This window comes from Hipposideros armiger, unplaced genomic scaffold (assembly GCF_001890085.2).
Source record: "Hipposideros armiger isolate ML-2016 unplaced genomic scaffold, ASM189008v1 scaffold_69, whole genome shotgun sequence".
NCBI lineage: Eukaryota > Metazoa > Chordata > Mammalia > Chiroptera > Hipposideridae > Hipposideros > Hipposideros armiger.
Genome location: NW_017731419.1, coordinates 601722 through 617161, shown reverse-complemented (window position 1 = coordinate 617161; position 15440 = coordinate 601722). Strand labels below are relative to the sequence as shown.

The 15440-nt window shown below is 51.6% G+C and overlaps 2 protein-coding genes across 2 annotated transcripts in view; one reads left to right on the top strand and one right to left on the bottom strand.

Annotated features, from left to right (window-relative positions):
* PRIMA1 (proline rich membrane anchor 1) overlaps nucleotides 1–3845 on the top strand; it is a 14027-nt gene extending 10182 nt beyond the window's left edge. The window contains exon 3 of the mRNA XM_019642514.1: nucleotides 659–3845. Within this exon, the coding sequence (XP_019498059.1) occupies nucleotides 659–761 (103 nt within the window). The 3' untranslated portion in view covers nucleotides 762–3845. The remainder of the gene's footprint in view (nucleotides 1–658) is intronic.
* Nucleotides 3846–12509: 8664 nt separating this feature from the next.
* Nucleotides 12510–15440, bottom strand: part of UNC79 (unc-79 subunit of NALCN channel complex) — a 188772-nt gene continuing 185841 nt past the window's right edge. Inside the window, exons 50-51 of the mRNA XM_019642451.1 lie at nucleotides 15384–15425; nucleotides 12510–13690 (exon numbers count right to left, since the gene is read on the bottom strand). Coding sequence (XP_019497996.1) covers nucleotides 13490–13690; nucleotides 15384–15425 — 243 coding nt within the window. The 3' untranslated portion in view covers nucleotides 12510–13489. The remainder of the gene's footprint in view (nucleotides 13691–15383; nucleotides 15426–15440) is intronic.

The window sequence follows — 15440 nt, the reverse complement described above, 5'->3', positions numbered from 1 at the left end:
CCACCAACACAACCATCACCATTCCCATTACCATCACTATTATCACTACTACCACCCTCATTACTGTCACCACCACCTCAACCCACAATCTCCACCACCATGACCAGCACCGCCACCCCCACCATCATTACTATCCCATAACCACCTCCACCACCATCACCACCACCAGTGTCACCATCACCACCATCCACTTTGTCACATTTTTCACTTTCGTTTGACCACACAGAGGTAAGACTGCAGAATCCAACCACTAGCATCTCTCCTCTTTTAACCGTCTGCACCCCCATATATTCACTTTCATGTCTGTTTGCTAATAATCAAAGAGGTCAATCAAAGCCTGACCACACACCATTTTAGGCTGACCATGCATTTTGGTTTGTCCTGAACAGTCCTAATTCATGCCTTTGTCCCTATTTCATTATTAATTGCTCTCCTCTTTCCTCTCAACTATGTCCTGGTTTGCATGACACATGGTCACCCCAGTTAAGACCACATCCAGCTTCTGATTGACCCCCACAAAGACCAGCAGTTCAGATGCTAACTCAGAACAGACTCTGGTGGGCTAGCTGGAAGGGCATCGCGCCCCCCACCAGGCACTGATAGCTAATGATGTCCCTCCCCTCCCTTGCCTACCCTGCCCACCCCCACCCCCTCCCAGGAAACCCCTGAGAAAAGAGGAGAACGGCACCAGTGTTGCTGAGTATCCCATGACGTCCTCGCAGAACAACAAAGCCGTGGACGTGAACAGCGCTGTGGTGTGAGTCTGCAGCCCTGGACCCGCTGGCCAGAGGGGAACCTTGGTGGCACTAGTGGACGCGAGCTGACACTGGGCTTGTCCAGACTTCATTGCCTTGCCGGCTTCGAGCCTCCCAAAGGAGAAACCATCCTCTTCCCAGCCTTGCCCCTGGTCAGCCCACAGGCAGAGGCAGCGCAGACCCCAGGCTGAGCCAGGCCCACCTGCATGCAGCCCCCGGGGCAGCGCCACCGCCCGAGGCTCCTCACACCTCTTCCTTGTCTTGTGTTCAATCCGCTGTCCGCCGTCTCCCAGCTACTGTCTAAAGCACGCACTCTGTCCTAGGCAGAGGGTCTGTCTGTCTGCTGCGTCAGAGAGGCGCCCCCTTTAGCCAAGAGAAAGGCAATCCAGGGACCACTCCCCTGCCAGAAAACCTCTCCTCTCCTCCCCCCACCCCCACCCCAGGAAGTCCATCTGCTGTTCCGTTGACCACGTCATTCCCAACAGAAGCCATTGGCACAACCATGAGACATCCCCTTTCTAAGGTGCTTCCCACACATCTGTCTGTCGCCCCACCTACTATCATCTTCAGTCGTCATGGCCTGCCTTCTCCCTCCTGTCCCCACTGACACCCCGGGCCCCTGGATCCTGACTCCCTGCCACGGAGGGCTGTGAGCCCAGCTCGCAAAGCCCCTCCTGACTGAGCAGACAAAGGGGGTCGTTTACACTTGAGGGCAGTGCCTGGCCTTCTAGGGGCAAAATGACTCCTGAACCCTAGGCCAAGGGCCCAGGAAGGACAGCGGCCACTACACCTGTTCTCAGACTCATTCCCATATCTGACCCTTTGGAACCGATGCATCTGTGTGAGCCAGGCCCTGCCTTCGTCTGGCAGAGGCCACCATTTGTGCCAAACCCACTGCCAGCGCTCTGGGCTGGGCTGGGCTGACCCGGCCTTTCTGACACTCCCTTGAGCCCCTAAGTAGGTACTCAGACTCTCTCCTGAGAGCCCCCAGGCCTCCCCTCATCCAGGAGGAGGTGGCATTCCTTCAGCGGCTTCCTTGAATGTCTTTCTGAGGTCTTACGTTCTAAAAGTGCTAAACCCTCCAGAGTGGTTGGTGGACCAAGGCAAGGAAAGGGGGTGAGACGAGAGGGGCCCTCCAGGCCTGTGTCCCAGGAGGCCGCCTGCCCTGTGGGCACGTCATGAGGCCCACGGCGACAGTGGCCCAGTGGTTTTGCATCCGCTGGTGGATTGGGGAAACCCTCTTGATCCCGTGGTTCCCTCATCACCCACACGCTTGCGAGGAGAGAACCAGACACATTTAAGTGGTTTCACTCTCTGGCCATGTAGGACCTTAGCTAGGTGAACCCGGTCTGCCTCCCAAACTACCAGTGTAGTTCTCTGGAGGGTCTGGGGCCGCAGGTAAGACTTTCACATCCAGGTGAGAGTGGCAGACTAAATAAAAGCCAGTCCTGTTTGGGCTGAGCCTTGACACACCCACAGTCCCGGAGCCCTTGTGCCCAGAGTAGTCTGTGCACCACTGTCCTTTGGCGAGCACAGGGGAGAAGGTGAGTTTGCTCAGACCCTGCCCCCAGATCAGCAGGTACAGACCGAGGACAGGCCCCAGGCATACCTTCCCAGAAAGGGTTTTTTCTTTTCTGTTTTCCTTCTGTGTGAGGACTTGCTTTGGGTTTGGATGTGGGTTTCGCTTTCCCTGCACACCTTAGCATGGCACCGTGCCACTCGTGGCCTTCATCCTTGCCCTCAGCCTGGTGAGCACTTCACAGCACTCCTGGGTGATGCCTCATTTCCCCAAGGGATGCACAGCAGAGTGACAAACAGACCAGAGGATGTGGGTCCACGGCAGGACAGACCCCACCCCAGCGCACCCTCCCCACCGCCTGTACCTCCTATGAGTCCTCTGCCTGTTCCCCGAGCAAACACCAGACACCGGGCAGGACCCCGGCCCTAAGCACATGCTACCCTGAGCTCAGAAGTGGTGGGAGGGCACCTTCGGCCACAGGGAAGGAGAGGATCCTAGGTAAGGAGTGCTGGGCAGCCAGCCTGGGGGGACAGTGGAACAGGCACCACCCACCTTTTCACAAACCCACTGGTTCCATCTTCCCCCTACCTTGGCTTAAACCTGAGAGGCCCAGACTTTGCAATTAGCCTAATCCATCAGGCTCTGGGGCCAGTGTCCCCTTTCTTGGGGACATAGCCAGGGCGCTGTGAAAAACTAACTCTTGAGAGTAAATTCCCCCACATTGGTTTATAAAATCTCTTCTTACCCAGTCAGCGAAAACCAAGAAGAGCCCAGTTTAAAAAAAAAAAAAGATTCACTTGAGAACCCCCCTAAACCAAGAACCAGCCATTCGGAAGTCAGCTCTCAGGGGTGCAGCGAGAGAGCCCCACCGGATTTTTTAGCTTAAGCAACAGAATCTCCCCTAAAATCGCACCAGCCTGGTATTTGAGCTTAGAGCTTTTACTTAAGGAATGTACCCACAGCCCCCATACACAGACCGATCCTCAGACTAGCCCGAGCTTTGAGGCCCAGGACAAAATCACACCCCTGCTCTCCATTTTCTCAAATGGATATTTTTCAACTGCGTCTCCTAGTTGACCCCCACTTTACAATGGCATAGAGGATCTCCCAGTTTTCAGGTGTTCCTTAGAAGCTTCTGAAGCAAGTTTTGGAAGAAAGACTAATAGCTGTACAAATATAAACATATAGATTATATATAGTTATATATATATATTTAAAGAGATATCAACATATATACAAAATTACTCCTCTGAATCTGTGCACAGTATGATTTTCAAACAGCCCAGGTAGTGTGCGATCCCAAATGCATGAATGTACATATTTGAGATCTGCCTTCCTAACAATGTGCTGAGTGGCCTTGGGAAGATGGCTCCCATTCCTAGGAGCTCTGGCTCAATGGACAAATATACACGTTGGTGCCGTCATGTCCCCCAAGGAGCCAATGATGTCGGTTTCGTGCTGAGACTTCGCACAGGAAGCAGGACCGGCAGCGTTGGGGTGTGGGCTGTATGCTACTTACGAGGAAGAAAGCGCCATGCCTTTTTTATTTTCAATAAAAATATACTTCTAAAGATGGCTTCCAGTTGTCGTTTGGGGCAGGGACTTGGCCCTGGGCCGGGGGTGGGAAGGAAAGAACAGGCTGAGGGTGAGGGTCTGATCCCCCCTGGAGGACCTGCTAGGAACCCCGGGCTGGACCGGGAACCTTCTTTTCCTGTTTCTGTATGGTTTTATCAAATGCCCCAAGACCGGTGTTTCTGGGGATCCTAAGGTACCGACCTGCCCTCATGCCCTGACCCGGCCACCTGGGTCCTTGACTTATGTTGAGAAGAGGGTTGGCCTGCCAGAGTTGGCATCTATATCCCCAACCCCGCCCCCAGCCCCGGGGGGAGTGTGTCAGCTCAGCGCAGAGGCTCTGGGGAAAGGGCCGGTGTCCCAGGCATGTGGGGTCAGGGCAGTGGAGGGGAGCTGTGCAAGTTCCCACCAAGAGCCAGGGGGCATTCATGCCTCCACAACCACCTGGGGTTCAGTGAGCTGCCATTTGTCGAAACCTGGCACAGGTACTAGCCTACGTCAGGCATGCCATGCAGTGGGTGGCAGCGTCATTGCTGTTATTGTCACTGCTGTCATTAATAAAAGGCTGCCATTCTGGCCCGAGTGGGAACGCCCACGGACCAGCAACATGGGTCCTTCCTGAGGGGCTGGTGAGGATTTGGGGGGGGGACACCTCTGGCCTTGTACACACTCCCGTGTACCCCAGCCCAGCCGAACTCGCAGCAGCAAACCATGAGGCAGGGAGCAGCAGGCCTGTGTGCGAGGCTCTGCCTCCGGCAGGCACCCTGGGACAAGAACCAGGGCCATCGTGGGAGACGGAGGAGGGGGCGGGCCGTTGCTGCCCGAGGAGCTGGCAGCACAGAACAGAGCAGCAGGCCCTCCCAGGAGCCATTTCCCATCTCCACCTTGAATCTCGGGGGCTTGTGGCCACTTGTTCCAGCTCTGCTGACCAACACAGCAAACAACAGTATATGTTTCACCGCCTGCCGGGCTCGTGCCTGCACCCTGGGCCGCCCACCAACTGCACTGGGTCCTGCTGCTGCCAGCGAGGCGTAGGACACAGCGGGATCCACAGGTGTCCCCACATGGCATCCAGAGGTGTGGCAGAATTACTGCCCCTGAACAACGGGCAGCGGCACAGAGGGTCTCCTCGTGGGGCATCACGGGAGACTGTCCTGGGAGGCGGAGCAAGCATCCAGCTTGATTCCAAGTGGTGGCCTCACCTTTGGACATGCTCACCCACCCCGACCCGGCTAGTGACCGCCCATGTCCCCTCCTCTCCCACCCCCGACGCAGACACTAAGTGTCTTTAGACTCTCTCCTCCCACTTCCAAACCCAGCTCTCAGGAAAGTCCCTGATGAAACCCCTGGCACAAGCTTGACGCCCTTTCTCCATTCCTGGCACAAACCGGGGGGGCCCCGCCGGGCTGCAGGGTCCGCAGTGTCTGCCCCTCTCTGGCCGATCCGACATCTCAGGCACCCGTCTCCCCTCCCTCATCCTATCAAGCGCGCATGACTCCCAAGTTTGTACCGTCCAGTCCCGCCTTACCCGCTCAGCTCCAGATGTGAGGTGGTCCCACCGCACTCTTCCTGTGACAGGCCTCTCCTCACTGCCCCGCAGGACTCCTGGCGCTCCCTGCACTATCGCTCGTCCCATCTTCCTCATCTCCACACACAGCCTCACGGCGCACCTCCATTTCTCAGCCCGAACCCTAACAGCCACCCTCGTTCCTCCTTGCCCTGGGTCCGCGGCCCACAAGCGAGCAAGTCCGAACGTTCTCCAAAACACTTCCTACATCCATCTGCTTCTCTGGGCCCCCACCACCCCGGTCCAGGCCACCATCACTCCCCGCCCGGACTGCAATGAGAGCCCTGCCTGGGGGCCACAATCCATTCCCACAAAAGTCAGAGGCATCTTTACAAAACGTAAGTCAGATCATACATGAGTTAAAATTTGGCCCACGACAGTCTTCACACTGAAAATCAAAGCCACCCTCCTTACGCTGGCGCTTTGTGACCTGGCACCTGCTTCTCGCTCACCCTGTCCCTTGTTACCCAGCCCCCACTTCCCTCCCTCACCACCCTGGCCTTCCCACTGCTGCTCACAGAGGCCAGCCCCTTCCTGCTTTAGGGCCTTCCAGCCACGCTGCCCGCTGCCCCTGGTGGTGCCTGTCTTCGACCACCCCTAGTCATTCTTTATTCTAGTGCCTTAGCTTATTTTCAGTACTGCGCTCCTTTCCGCCTAGCAACACTTGTTGACTGTGTGAGCGTTTACTGTCTTCCTCCTCCCAGGCCTGGCACAAGAATAGTTGTAGAATTAATTAATGGTGGGTCACACATTTAATACCATACACACAGCATAAAGAAAAGAATATAGCAATTTATTTCATAGAACTATTCAGAGGCCGCACTTCATTGGGGGTGGGGAAATGGGGGGTGGGGATAGAAAAACCTGAATTTGAAAATGGATGATATGTGGGCCTTTTCCAGATTATCAAGTCTCTTGAGTGACTTGGTCTCTTGTGGATAGATTCTCAGTCTGTCAGCCGTCTTCCTGGGTCTGCTTCCTCTAGGAGGTACTAAGGTGTGCCCCTGGGCAGGTGTCTGGTCTCTAGCGCAGGGGGAGCTTGGTTCAGGCCACGTGGTGTCATCAGGGTCCTGGCAGGTCTCTGATGCATAGTAGCCGGCCTGGGTTTCTTCCTAGCTAGGTGACTGCAGGGCTGTGTCTGGGCCCTTCTAGCCTCTGAGGGTGACCAGCCGGCCCCCCGTGGCTCCAGTTGCAAATATCCAGGCCATAGCAGTCTCTTCCCTGTGGCCACAGGCTCTGTCCATCTTCCTGCTCTCTCAGCACCAACCATGGGGACTCTAGAATCTGCAGACTCACGCAGGCCGGGAGGGGGCTGCCTGAGCCTGGGGCACAGGTTCCTGATGGCAGCCACCTCTCCTGCCAAGGCTGCCGAGGGCTGCAGGCAGTTCTGGGGGATTGTGTGCCACCATGTTTGGGGGCTCATCCGGGCAGTTCTACAATGACGTCCTCACCCAAGAGGGAAGGCGAATGCCCACCTAGCCTCTCAGCCCTGCCCTGAATGTGTCTCCCTTTTTCTTTCGCCAATAATCCCCCAGGGTCCAGAAGACGTGGGCTCTCTGCTCCCTCATCCTGTCTGACCAGACCTTGGCCAACATCTGAACCTCCTCCTAGCCCCACGCCATCGGTGGAGTTAGGCTGGGGCAGTGGGGTTTCCTGGAGAAGAATAAAGAACATATCCATTCATTATTTTCAAAATATTCTCCCCATTACAAACACAAGGATATGTTCACACCATGTGAAGTCCAAATGATGACAGAATGCACCATATGGAGGAGGATTTCCCAGTTGCTCATTCAAAGAGAAACGTGGGGGTGGGGTGGGGGGGCGTTTGAGTCACCACGCGAAGCACAGCAGCGTAGGAACGCCACTCTCAAGAGAATGGGAGCCAAAGTCCCATTGCAAGCTGTGATTTCATTTCAGTAAAACACCAGCTGTCACATGGCATTCCAGTCTGAAGAAGAAATGGCTGCACCAGTGTCCTTTCTCGGTACTCAGCACAGAGCCTGGCACACCTAGGAGCAGAGAGAGCTGAAAGGTGACCTGTCACTCTGGTTCTGATCCCCTCTGTGCTTAGAACCTGACAGGCATCGTTTCATTCATTCTACAAAAATGCTGAGGGAGGGGAATTACCATCTCCCTTTTGCATTTGGTCAAACAGAGGCTTAGCCAGATTGAGTGACTTGCCAGTGGTCAGAGAGCAGGTCAGTGGGAAAGTTTCGGCTTGATCTGACTGCAGAGCCTGTCTTCTGTCCCTGACACCTGCCTCCCCCTCTCTCGGGAACTGGCCAAGCGCCCCCGGCAGATCCCCTCCCCTCCTTCCCCCAGCTGGGCCCAGCGATTGACCTCACCTGGAGTGTTTCTGTCCTTCAGGCTTGATTACTTGCTGGTTCCTTTCTTTTCCAAGAGGCCACTTGAAGGAGTGGAAATCAGGGCGTCTGCCAGGCAGCCCCAGGAGGCCCCTTTCTCCGCTGGCCTGCAGGCAGTGGCCTGTCTGGACTGCATAATTAAAAAGCCAGCTCTTTGTTCAACCAACTCTATGGCTTTCATCCATGTCCTGTGTACCCTGCAGGAAAGTGCTGGTGCCAGGGGCTCACCTGGAGCCCCGCTCCTGACCTCAGCTCCCTTGAACTGGGAGAAACCAGGATGGTGGTGGACTGATGGTAGTCAGACCAGCTCAGACCTGAAAGAAGGTCAGGCTGACGGGTGGAGGTGTACAGGGGCGGGGCCCCCAGCCCGTGGCCAGGCAGGTGGGGACGGAGGACTGTGCCAGGAAGGGAAGGGCCACTATGGGGCTGAGAGCATGCCTCCAAGTCCTGCTGTGCAACTGTCTTGCTGGGTGACTATCCCCTCTTGGGCCCATGAAATGAGAGGGTCAGTCTAAACTGGGTGGCAACCTGCAGGCCTGCAGGGCAGGGTGGGTGAAGGTGTGAAGCACCCAGGCCTTGTAAACCAACCCAGAGGTAACAGGACTTCTGCGGAGAGGCTGCTGGGAGTCTTCCTGCTTGGAAGGCAGAGGTCAGCGGTGAGAACTGTACAAAACTGGAGCCTGTATGCGTCATCGAAGGTGTTCAAAACCAAAGGAGAAATAAAAGTTCAAGCCCATCAAACAGAATAGGCTATGGGCCAAGTTCAGCCAGCAGGCTGCTGGTGGGTGACTTCTGGTCTACGTGACTCTAGATGACCTTGTTGGTCAGGTACGTAGCAAAGGACTCTATCTGTCATTTAACTACCAGAATTATGTATTAGAAAAATCCAGGGCTTTGGAGGCAGACATTCTGGGTTCAAATTGTGCTCTACCTCTTACTGAGGAACTCCTGCAAATGCTCAGTGTCTCGGGGACTCGGTTTCCTCATCTGTAATATGGGGTTAATAACAGAAGTGCCTATCTCCCATCATTGTTGTGCAGATTGAATGAGATTACCGTATCTAATGTGCCTGACATGCAGTGAGCCTTTAGCTACGGTTATAATTAATTAGGGGCAAGTCTCCATAGGGCTGTGTGAACTCTCAATAGGCCCCCAATCTAATCGAGTTCATCACCACAATCTTTACTTCATTACTTTTTATTCTTTCCCATAAAATTATTAAGTGTTACACCAATTGTGATTTAATTTGTGGGCTGTACTACTTTTCAAATAAATGAATTCCCAAAGCCATGGGGGAAGTGCCTTTGTCAAATGAAGTGGTGCTGGCTTGATGGGCATTTATAACAAAAGATCAATAAACAGAGACACCAGCAAGATGGCGGTGCCTCAGAAAAAGCCCTCAGATTTCTCTAACCCATGTTCCTGGCACATTTCAGCCGAAAGAGCCCAGAACCAAAAAAGGGAAGAGAAATTAAGATTTACTGAGTGGAGCTCTTACTTGGAGTCAGGTGGCCTTCTGTTCTTAATGCAACTAATTACTACCAGCTGCATGGCCTTAGTCACACAGCCTCTGGGCCTCAGTTGCCTCACCGGCAAAATGGGAATAACACCTATCTCATGGGGAGGGGAGGGCTAAGAGGAGTAAACTTAATGCATATAAAGTGCTTAGTACCCAGTAGATGCTCAATAAATGGTGGCTAGGTTTCTCTAGAATACAACTCACAAGAAGCTCACTGTCTACAGCTCCTGTCAGTGGAAGGAACTGGCCAGCCTCTCACTAACACCACCTCAGCCATCTCCCAAAGGGTTCAACTTGCAGAAAAACACAGTTTGGTACTGTTCCATTGAGTTCCAACCACTCCCTTCATTCTTCTTAAGACCATTACTATCAAAACACCCAATTTGCCCAATATACATATTTTCAAATTAGTTCTATTCAAGAGGTATATTAAATGATCTGCATTGTCCAGTGAATGCCAGAGGCCCTTCGATCCTAGCTCACAAGAGTCTCGGTGGATAACGCATCTTCTCCGATCCAGTCCGATCTGATTTGGCCTCAGTCTGGGAATGGAGATGAAGTTGCTGCAACCACTTGGCCCCCGATGAGACTCTCAGAGATTTGCTGAAAACATCCCGAGGTCAGGCAGAGTGACAGGCTGGCAAAGAGATGGTCTACGACGTGGCTAATGACCAAGTTTTGGCTCCTGTGGGTCTTGTAGGACTTGCTTCTGAGGAATCGGCTGAAGGAAAAACAAAATGAGTCTGCAGCTGTGAGCTGTCCCCTCATGCGGTCTTCACAAGGTGGCAGCAGTCTTCCCGGAGGTCCATAGATTCTGGTACAATCTCCAGGCACCACCACAGTCCTCCACCAGTTTGAGCCTTCCACCAGCCCCAGGGAGATGGGTAGATAGTGCCATTTTACAGGTAAGGACAAAAGAGGCCCAGAGAGTTTAATAACTTGTCCAAGGTCACTAAACTAGTAAGACGCACGCCCGTTGTGAACAATCATGGAATCGACGCATTTGCAGATTTGGGCGCATTCCACCCTTGGGAATCTCAGGATGTTCTGTTTACACTCCGAAACCAGCAGGATTCCATGAGGGAAGGAAAACAGTGTCTATTCCTTGGTCCTTCTCCAAGCCAATAATTAGCACTGGCCAATCTGAATCAGGTGCAGTTTGGGGGACTCTCTCTGTCCTTCTCTGCTGTCAGCGCTGTCACCTGGGGTTGGGGGTGGTGTGGCGGGAGTCAACATGGGTGTGGTTAAGAGCACAGTCCTAGGGTCAGACAGCCTACAGTCAAGTTCCAGCTCTGCCTCTTACTAGCCGTGTGACCTTGGGCAAGTAGATTTACTTCTCTAGGCTTTAACATAAAATAAAAATAATAACTGATGGCTTTTACTGAGTGCTTACCATGTGCCAGGCACAGCTCTAAGCTCTTTCCTTGCATTCTTTAATTTCATCATCTCAGCAACCCTGTGAGGTAGAATGTCATTGTCCCCATTTTACAGATGAGGAAACACTCATAGTGAAATTTCAAAAAACCCTGAGGTGGTAGGGAAAATACATCCATGCCAAGGTTTAGCTCAGCGTTCCTCACTGGCCTTCAGCAAACAGGGGTCAGCAGACTTTCCCTGTAAAGGGCCAGATGGTAACTATTTTAGGCTTTCAGGGCCATACAGCCCCTGTCACAACTCTTCAACTCTGCCATTGCAGCACAAACACAACCACAGATAACATGTAAATGGCAATTTGGGTTGTGTTCCAATAAAACTTGAAAGAACAGGAAGTGGGGTGTGGCTGCCCGTAGGCTGTAGTCTGCTGAACCCTGATCTAGGTAAAGGGCTTCTACTTCTTAGGGCCAATCCTGCCAAACGTCCATCTGTCCCCTCGTTCCCTGACTTTTGTCTTCTAAGTGCCTGAGCCCCACTTACTGGAGAGGCTGACATAATGAGGTAAGAAAGAAGATGAGGACGTAGGGAAATGAGGGGTGGGGGACAGCGCAGGCCAGAGAAGGCTGCTGGTCTCTAATGGCCAATGAAGTGGCACAGTCCCAGCAGGGACAGTATTGGGGTCAGGCTGGCAGAAAAATGGGTTACAGTTCTCAGGAGCACGGAGGGAGCCCTGCCTGGGTAGGATCAAGACCCCAGGTTGTGACTGGGGCAAAGGAACAGGTCTGGACAGCAGGAAGCATTAGGTAGTGGCCCAGTCAAGAGGGCTGAGTTGGGGGGCTCATCTCCAGCCCTTGGGGGGGATGCAAATACAAAGGGAAACTGAGGGAGAAGTCCATTCAAAGAACTAGGCAAAGAAGAGGGGGCTGGAGAAGAAGCTGTGAGTGACTGTGGACCTTGTCTACTGGTAGGACGTGGCCACTGAGAGACCCTGGTGGCTGCCTGTAGCAGGGTGGGCTCAGGACTAGCGAAAGCCGGGCCTCAGCCGAGACAGGATGGGGAAGCCGGTTAAACCTTCACAGGGAAAGCAGCCAGGACTTCCTCCTCTGCACAGAAAGAGAATGCCACAATGCAGCCCTTGCTGAGCCTGCTGGGTAGCCCAAGAAAGACCTGTTGCTTAATCAAATCCATTCAATTCAACAGACATTAATTAAGCACCTACTATGTGCCAAACCCTGGGGATATGGAAACAGGACATACCCTGAAGCCTGTCAGCATCTACAAGTGAGATGAATGAATATATGCAGAACTTTCTATAAATACAAGATGAAATGTTCACAGAAGCGTGACCAAGCGTGATTGGGACAGAGGAGAATTCTGACTGCGGGGAGGCCTTTCAGAAGAATTCATTAGTGAATAAAGATGATCGTTTCTATACTCGTAATATAGGGGTGCGCTGGTTCCCTGCAAGATTTCATCGGAGTGATCTACCGCCTCTCTTTCTGGAACCTGTGAAACACTTCAATGTTTGAGGACTTGTTTTCCCCTGAGAAGCATGAAGATAATCAGACTTCTCAGAAGAAAAGAGAAGCCTCTTAATCACCACCATTAAGCAAAAGAAAAAGGAACTGTCTCATGCACTTAAAGTCCTTCTGAGAGAATAGACTTCAAATCAGTTGTGTGTCTCTCACCAGGTAGTGATCAGAAAGGAAGCTTTATCCTCAGCAATCGCACTTTCATTTTAAGGGATGTTAGAAGTTTTAAAAGCTTAGAAGAAATGGTTGTCAGGAACTGAACTCTAGCTCTATACACTGATTTTAAAAAACCCCAGGCTCACAAAGATAATAAAAAATGCATTTAATAGCATGTCAGTATACAGCTTAAATGTATATTAAGTCTTCTTTTAGTCAGTGCATTACAGGGATAGAGAAGAGAAATACCATTTGTGAATGCACAGTCAAATGCTAAGTATTAGTGCTGATAAATCTTGGTGTTCTCACACTATTAAAATTCTGTTTTATGAAACATAACTCCAGGTGCAGTGCTCTGTGCCAGCGTGGGGAATCGTCTGGTCCAGGGTGCAATCTACAGTTTTAAATTGAATTGTATACAAGTATTAACAAAAGAATAAAATTTATTATTCACAAAACTAAAGGGGTTATCAGAAAGCTTACAAGAAAGTACAGCCTAGAACGAATGAGTCGAAAAACTAGTTTTAAAAATAATAAAACTCACTGGACAGTTTTGGAAAATGATATTATAAAACAAAGAAACCAATTGGCACAGTTTAACCACCTAATTTCTAAGTGCACTTTGTAATGGTCCTTGCAAGCTGCCACTTTTTCCCAGGATAATGACAAAAAGCTTCAGTCAAGTGTCACTGGCTTATGGTGACGGGGTTTTTTTATTGCATTGCCAAGAGTGGATTTTAAGAAAAAACACTACAAAGGTTTCAAAAACCCTATTTATTCTCTATCATCAAAAATAGCAACAGGGGGACTTATACAACTTTTCTGTGAGTACCCACCAGTCTATTTTTTTTTTCTTAAAAAAAATAGAAGTTAGTTAAAGAAAAATGATTTGGTTTTTAAAAAATAATGTAAGGAAACACTTAATCAGATAGCCCAAGGAGTCATCAGAAATATGTGTAGCAAGAAAGCTTCATTTTTGGCCCTCTCCGGCCTTTGCACGTCTTTTACTAAACTAGAAAGAGAATGTACAGTACCAATATGTTCCCCAACCTGCTTGGATCAAATTGTTTTGTTTTGAAACCCATTATTGCTAAACCAGAGTGTTGACACTGAGAGCCGAGGAGTCCGCTCATAGAGGATAAAATTGAGAGGCTGCTTCGGAGGACTGGATCTCCACCTGCGCCATTTTGAACTGCGTGCACTGCAGCCATTTGCGGAGCGCCACCAGCCCCGCGCTGCTCTGCGCCGAGCCTGGCAGCGTCCTTAGGCTGTGGTGGTTGACGTTGTTCTGAATGGCCTGGAGGCGAAGCTGGAGTCCCGCAGATAGGTGCTGTTGAGACAGGGCAAGACATTCCATTTAGCTTCTTGCTTTCCAATGCTCACCAACAACCCCGGGGCTGCCAGCCGGGACTACTTCTGCAGGCAGAACTCATACATGGCTCAAGGGCTGTCTGGCCCGAAGAAGGCCCACTCGCAAATCTGACAATGCTCTGGGCAGGGGATGTGGGCAGGTACCATGTTTCTAGAGTCTAACCTGGCCCAAATGCATCCAAACCATGCCATTCCCATCTTGACTGGTTTATTGCAACAGGAACTTAAAGCTGACATCCATGTATGGGCTGACACCAATACTTGTCCCCCAGGAGCTGGTCACCATGTGAGCCTAGAGTTGTGGTGAAGTGGCCTGGCTCTGCCGCCAGGCTCCCTGGGTTCAAATCCTGGCTCCAATGTTAACGACTTTAAAAAGAAGCCTTTTAGGTCTGTGTTTGGATTTTCTCATAGGCAAAGTATGGGGATGGTAACACTTACTTCATGGGGTTTTGTAAAAATAAATGAGTTAATTGAGGGTTTAGAACAAAACTCAGCACGTAGTAAGTGCTCATTACATTATAGTGATGATAATCATCTCTCTGTTCTCATGTTAATGCACACAAAGAAGCTAGGTGGTAAGCTTTGCTTATTTTTTTGAGCTTTTCATCAAGTTCTGTTGGCCTGCTCTTAGCAGACCGTGCAATGTCAATCACCAGATTACCATCAGGCAGGGCGAGGGGCAACCTAGAATGCCTCAAGGTGGAAGTATATGCACTTTGCACAATAAAAATGAGCACAGAGATGAAGTTTTCAGCAGTGCCAATGCACCCACCCGTGGTCACAACAGGACCAACCCCATGACTCAGGACTCAGCCTACAGTCACTGCTGACAGCTGCATTTCTCTCTCGGTGTCTGGTTACCTTGAGGTCATGCCCTTCCCTCCCCACTAGCATCCCTCCCCAACTCTGAGAAGACATTTAGCAGAAAAGATTTCCATCGTCTCCTCCTGACCCACACCCATACTCCTAATGCCATGGACGGGGCCATTTTGGATGGAGCTGGTGGCTACCTCTGCCATCTTAATGTCAAGCCCCAGTAACTACATTTGCTGGTCACGGAGTATCTTTGGCCCTACTGTGACAATGTGTCACTCAAGGCAGGGCCTGGCCGTGGGAAATGCATTCAGTCAGGGTGTTCCCTTTCATGGCTACGGGGCCCTGTCCAAGCGACTATTCCTTCTGGTCCAACTTTTTCTCTTATATAAAAGAATGAGAGGGCGGGCAGGTATCTTCGAGCTCAATTCTGCCATTCATTCAAAGCTATCCTTTCTTAATAGAATTCTTCCCATCCCAGAAAATCACTTTCAAGAAATAGCACTGGAGGACACGCCTGGGATCAGATCCCACAGGTATGCTCTGAAGGTAGACTAGCTGTCCAGCCTCCATTCTAGTCAGTAACTGAGCCTCGCCCAGACTCTGGCATCCTCTCCTCCTCCTCCCCTCCATCCTCATCCACAGTGAGCAGTGGCTCCCGCTGTCACCTCGGCCCGCAGACCTCTGACCTGGCCCAAAGGGTCTGCTGCACTAGCAGCCCCCTGAGACCAGGGGCAGGTGGAATGCATGTTTCTCCACAGGAAGTGGAGCATGAACATGCCCTGTGATGTGATGCTCTCTGGAGGGAACTGAGTCTCTGGTCCACGGGGGTGACTCACCTTGATATTTGACTGGATCATTGGCAACCACATAGGTATCAGCTGTGTGGAGAAACA